General features: G+C 52.3%; 1 protein-coding gene across 1 annotated transcript; it reads left to right on the top strand.

Annotated features, from left to right (window-relative positions):
- The first annotated feature begins 1340 nt into the window (after positions 1-1340).
- On the top strand, positions 1341-4834 carry GPR162 (G protein-coupled receptor 162). Its single transcript, XM_010290032.1, has 4 exons — positions 1341-2379; positions 3205-3394; positions 3935-4086; positions 4254-4834. Exons 1-4 carry the CDS (start codon positions 1540-1542, stop codon positions 4779-4781), a joined length of 1710 nt encoding a protein of 569 aa, XP_010288334.1. The 5' UTR covers positions 1341-1539; the 3' UTR covers positions 4782-4834.
- The last annotated feature ends 1283 nt before the right edge of the window (positions 4835-6117 follow it).

The raw sequence follows: 6117 nt of genomic DNA on the forward strand, positions 1-6117 counted from the left end.
TGGGGCATCTGGAGACCAGAGCTGCTTTAGCAGAAGCGCGCGAAGTGGGCAAGGTGTGTGGCCAAAAGACTTGTGCTTCAAGCCTGTGGCATGGCAGGTTATTGCTGGAGTGGTAGCATGCGCCACCGTGGGTGGGACAGGATGGGAGCGGCAGGTTACAATCCAGAGCACTGGTGGAGAAAAGCTGAGGTCCGAAGACTGGTGGAGCTGTGGGAGCTGTACAGCAGGAGTAAGGGGTATCGCAGCGGGTACATGGGGAGGGCAGGACCGGAATGGCAAGGAGCAATGCAGATCAGGCCTTCCATTACAGAAATGGCATTAGTAACGCCTTGGGTGGGGAGCTTCAGACTTCCAGGCAGGGAGCACAGCGTGTCTCAGCAGCGCTGGAAGGAGTTGCTGGGGTACAGAGTCTGGGCTGATGTATGCAGGGACTGGTGCAAATCTGGCTCTCTGTTCCCTGAAAGACACAAGGAGTGCTCTGTGCAGCCTAAATCATGACAAGGTGTTTGTGTGGGCAAAGAGAGAGAGAGAGAGATCTGGGGAGATAGAATGATCTTAAATTACTTTTTCCTCTTTTCTCTCTTCTACAGTGAACTTCGTGCCCTGAATCTCCAAGGGAACCTTTGAAAAGGATCTTCCCCTCACTGCCATCTCCTTATTGTTTGCCAGCTCTGCCCTGCGCTGTGCAGGGAAGCTTGAAAGAGCAGGCTGAGCCCTGGAGGACAGCAAAAAGGACAATGTAGAGAGAGTGCTGTGAGGCCTTGGATAGGGAACCCTCTGAATCTTGTTCCCCACTCGTCACTCTCCGCTGATAGCTCTCTGACAGCCTTGGCAGGAACCTCTACCTGGCCACAAGCGTGGCATTTGGGGAGAAGGGGATTACACACGGTGTATGCACTGACCTCACCATTTCTGCAGGACCTTCGTCCTGCCTCCTGTCATCTCTGAAACTCTTGGCTAGCTCCTCATTCACTAGGACATTGGGCAGCAGGCACCTGCTACTGCCAAGCCGTTTGGAGTCCCAGCAGTCCCTGTTTGCATGTGGCCTTCACCAGTCCCAGGAGAAGGTGGTCCCTGAGACAGAAGGTGCCTGGTCGGCACATGAAGTAAGGAGAGCTTTTTCTTCGGGGGAAGAGTGGAGGAGGGGGATGAAATAGATGGGGAGGGGAAAAAAAAGTGAGCCTGAGCGAGTGAGGGAAGAAGCACTGGCAAGTGTTCATGAGAAAGAGAGAGAAAGAAAGTGGAAGAAAGAAAAAGAAAGAGAACAAGGGAAAAAACAGGTGAAAACGTTAGAGCAAGGGAAAGAAATATAATCAAACAGCAGGGAAAGGGAGGACTGAATGTGAGACAGAGTTGACAGCTGTTCTGCCTAGCACCTCGTGGCAATGCCTTGAGGAACCCCTCCAGCGTGCATACACGTCACATTGCAGTGGCAGCAGCAGATGAGGAGGAACGTGGCTCCCCCAGTGTGGAGTCCCACTCACCGTCTTACAGAATCCCAGCAGCAGGGACAGGGTGAAGCCTAGCGGGGGTGGCAGCATGGGGGACTCTGAATCAGAGTCCACTTTGCACAACAACTCACTCTGGTGGCTGGCATGTGGGATGTTAGCCCTGTTGGCCAACTCTTGGATTATCCTCAGCATCACGGCCAAACAACAGAAACACAAGCCCCTGGAGCTGCTGCTGTGCTTCCTTGCTGGGACCCACATCCTTATGGCAGCAGTACCCCTCACCACCTATGCCGTGGTGCAGCTGCGGCGTGAGTCCTCTGACTACGACTGGAATGAAAGCATCTGCAAGGTCTTTGTCTCCACATATTACACCCTGGCACTGGCCACCTGCTTCACAGTGGCCTCCCTTTCCTACCACCGGATGTGGATGGTGAGATGGCCAGTCAACTACCGGCTGAGCAATGCCAAGAAGCAGGCTCTGCATGCAGTCATGGGTATCTGGATGGTATCATTCATCCTCTCCACCTTGCCCTCCATCGGCTGGCACAACAATGGCGAGCGCTACTATGCCCGTGGCTGCCAGTTCATTGTCAGCAAGATAGGGCTGGGCTTCGGTGTCTGCTTTAGCCTCCTGCTGCTCGGAGGAATTGTCATGGGTTTGGTGTGTGTGGGTATCACTTTCTACCAGACCCTGTGGGCACACAGAAGACGCCGGCAGTGCCGCCATCAGAGGGCAGAGGAAGCATCATCCTGTTCTTCATCAGCACACACCACTTTCAATGTGCCAGCCATTGTAGTGGAGGATGTACGAGGCAAAAGGAGGTCTTCACTGGATGGCTCTGAGTCAGCCAAGACCTCCTTGCAGATGACCAACCTCATCAGCGCTATTGTCTTCCTGTATGACACTCTCACTGGGGTGCCCATCTTGGTAAGCAGCAAGTTCTCCCTTTCCCTTCACAGAGTCTGCAGTTAAGCTAGATTTCTGTTTCTCTCACGTTTTAGAGAAGAAACTCTGTCTTCTGTCCACCACCCACAGAGCTGTGGCATCTGAATCTGTGTTATTCTGAGGGACGGTTTTAAAAAGATTGCACTAATTCTCTCATCCTTCCGCAGCAGCATTTTCTTAAGACAGGTCTAAGCCTGGGGAATACACACCACACAGCTAAAACCACTGTGAAAGTTTTAAGTGGCTAAGAGGAGACTGGAGAGGAAATTATTCTGCAGACTTACAGGGATATCTACCTCTGTAAAAACAATGCAATTTCCATTTCTCCAGTTTGCTTCTGGAGAACTGATACACCAGCTTTAAAAGCTGTCACAGACAGTTTTCTTTTTCCTTCTGCTTGTATGGTTGTAGTCAGCATTCAGGTTTTGGCTGGCTGGTTGATTCTCTGCAAAACTTGAGAGGTGGGGAAGTTCTCAAAGGGAAACATTAGGAGAACAGAGGCTTAGTCACAGCTTTTTTCCAGTGGCTGCATCCTTTGGTAGCACCTATTTAGCTCTATCTCATAATGAGCATGGGGAAGAAGGGATGCACCAGGTCTCATGTTAGAGATATGACAGCTCAGAATATACTCCAGGAAACCCAGGGTAACACCCAGGAACAATTTTTCAAAGGGGCATGGGCTAATTACTTGATGAATACTTTACTGACAGATCACGTTCTACTACAGAATTGAATCCCATTATCTTTCTCCCTTGATCCCCACTTCTGTCTTCTTTCTTGACCTTGTTTCTCTCTCTCACCTGAAAGGTTGTGAGCTTTTTTAGCCTGCGCTACGATACGGCCCCCACCTGGATGGTCCTGGCTGTGCTCTGGTGCTCCATGGTGCAGACCCTGCTGCTCCCCTCCTTCATCTGGTCCTGTGAGCGCTACCGAGCAGATCTCCGCACTGTATGGGAGCAGTGTGTGGCTATCATGTCTGAGGAAGATGGAGATGACGGTAAGCCCCTCACCACCCCTCAGTCACCTTTCTTCACTAACTCCCTCCTCAAAAGACTACAGAAGAAAGAGGGGTCTGCCTTGGGAAAGGGACGTGGGTGGTGTGGGTGGCTAGGTGGGATTCATGCTATAGCTTGGAGCCAGCAACCATGAGAAAGTTTATTCTGAAGAAGGCTCTGTCACTCACTAGCATTCAGGAAAAATTAGTGCAACATTCTTCACAGTAGATGCAAGAGTAGAGATGATGTGTACAGCTGCCAAACGACAACAAAAGGGAGACGCTAGGCCTTGGCCCAACTCACTGATCCAAAGGTCCAGGTTCTGGCAGTGGGCAATTCAAAAGCGAGACAGAAGAAATGGGGCAGTCTCTGGGTCCTTTAGTGCCGCTGCAAGCAGAAAGACAAGGTTCTTGTTCAGTGGTGAGCCCTGAGGGTTGCAAGTAGAGCAGCAGAAGTCAGACAAGTGTTAGGATGGCATCCAGGTGCCCTGTTAACACTTCTGACTGAAAAGTGTTGACTGCCGTTCTCCTCTTTGCCAACAGATGGTGTGTGTGATGATTATGGTGATGGCAGGATCTGCAAAGTAAGATTTGATGCGAATGGTGCTGCAGCTGTGAAGCGGGACTCCCGGGACATCAAGCTGCTACCCATGCACCACATGTTGTTGCCCCAGGATAAGGTGCACTACCTGCAGGTGAGCCGAGATCTAGCAGGGGCAGCCCCACAAACCCACTTCCTTCTCTGTCAGTCTCCCACATCTTTGTGTCCTCTTGACTCTCTTCTCTGAGAAAGCCTCAGCTACTCCCCTTCTGTTCTGTCTCTTCAAGTCTTCCATCACCTTCTTCCTTCTCTGTTTTCCAGGTCCCTATCTCCCGGAGAATGTCACATGATGAGACTAACATCTTTTCCGCCCACCGTTCTGCTCCATCCTTCCTACACAAGTGGTCTTCATCTGACGACATCCGTATTTCCACCCCCCGCAAGCCTGGGGGCCCCGGCTTCTTGCCTCCTCAGCTGCATGACTACCAGCACCGCCGGCGGCCCCCAGAAGATGAGCTGACAACCCTACGGCAGTTTTTGGAGGGGGGGCTGATGCCCCGGGGCTCCAGCTCCAGCGCCTGCTTCTTCAGAGATGAGATCACCACATTCATCGACGAGACGCCACAACCCACCCCAGCCTGCAGCCCACGGCACTCCCGTCTCCCGCTTGCATCACGTCGTGATCGCCGCCTCTCCCTTGGCAGCAGAGAGGAGGAGAACGCCGACCGTCCACGGCGCTGTTCCCTGGCTGGCAACGAAGTCTGGCATCTGCAGGACGGAGAGCCGATGCCACATGAAAGGACCCTTGAGGCCTGCGAGGCACAGACCTTCCAGGATCCCAAACTATGAGAGACAGCATCAAAAACAATCAGTGCCATCATGATTTTTAAATAAAACTTCAAGTGCTCCCTTTGTCCCGGGACCTGATCACTAATTTGCATTCTCATCTTTCTCGCCAGCAGGCAGGAACCATGGCACCCCACGCTGGTGGGGGAAAAAGAAGTGGGACAGACCTGCAGAAGGGAGCCCTACTGACGGACTCAGACAGCGTGTGCCTGCTCTCAGGTTACAAACACACCCACTGCTGCCACTGCCAGTTGGCACCCTTGCCAGTCCCATCCCTTTGTGATCTCCACCCTCGCATCTGCTCTGCCCTGAGAGACAAGGCAGGCACAGAATGGTATTAAAATTCTATATTTGGAGTGTCAATCGTGTGTCTGTTTTTAAAATAATGTATTAGTAATAATTTTGTTTCCATAGAAACAAAATGACTGGCCCAATATTTAATGAAGCTTCACAGGCTTCTGGAAGGGAAATGTGGAAAATGCGAGGCTCCTTTCCTCCCTCTCCATCCCTTTCTTGTCAGTGCATCTGGAAGGCAGCAGATGCTTAGCAGCCCAGGGAAGGGAACGAAGCCCATATCAAGGAGTCATCACAGAAGACTGGGTGAAAAGTTATCCTGTGTTTTTTTCCAGGGGAGACTTAGGCTGCCTAGAGGTAAGCAGGAGTGGCCTCTGTGGTTTGTAAGATCGCTCAGCAAAAGGTATAGCTTTGGGGGAACCCCAGGCTTGAGAACAATTAAATTCTCTACAAAAAGACCCCGACCCATAACATCTCATTTCAGTGGTGCAAGCTGTTGATTCCAGTGTGAACTCTGTGTTAAACATGACAGCCCAAACTTCTTACCCAGACAGGAAAGCTGAGAGAGCCTTCCCTGGGCAAGGTCCCCATCTGCCCACGCTGCCAAAGCTGGGAGCCGTGAGGTCTGGAGCAGGCTCCTGCCTTGCTCAAATCTCTCTCGGAAGGGAGGTGCAGAGGTAGTATGTGGGAGATGGGTCTCCTCCTGCCTGCTGCGGGCTGTAGTTCCAGCCATGGGCAAGAGGGGGGCAGCATCAGTGGGGCTGTGGGAGATAGGTAGCTCTTCACCTCTGAAGGGCATCTCCATGTGATGGGACTTGGTCTATGAACTGCCAAAGCGTGCCTTGTCCCCAGCATGGAATCTGATAGATTAATTTGTACCCTGTTATGAGGCGTCTGGGGGACCAGTGCAAAGGGAGGGTTAGCGCTGGCGGATGCTTGGCGGCCGCCTGGACGAAGGACCACGTCAGACAACGAGGTGCCGGGGCTCTGCTGGCCCTTGGAGGACCCGCACAGGGCTGGCCCAGGCGCCCACGAAGACATGGGG

This window comes from Phaethon lepturus, unplaced genomic scaffold (genome assembly GCF_000687285.1).
Source record: "Phaethon lepturus isolate BGI_N335 unplaced genomic scaffold, ASM68728v1 scaffold23576, whole genome shotgun sequence".
Classification (NCBI taxonomy): domain Eukaryota; kingdom Metazoa; phylum Chordata; class Aves; order Phaethontiformes; family Phaethontidae; genus Phaethon; species Phaethon lepturus.

Bases quoted from the DNA above. Each gene is read 5' to 3' on its own strand.
- GPR162 (XM_010290032.1), top strand. From the start codon at position 1,540: ATGGGGGACTCTGAATCAGAGTCCACTTTGCACAACAACTCACTCTGG. The intron at 2,380-3,204 runs GTAAGCAGCAAG...CTCACCTGAAAG, and splicing joins TCACTGGGGTGCCCATCTTG to GTTGTGAGCTTTTTTAGCCT. The intron at 4,087-4,253 runs GTGAGCCGAGAT...TCTGTTTTCCAG, and splicing joins ATAAGGTGCACTACCTGCAG to GTCCCTATCTCCCGGAGAAT.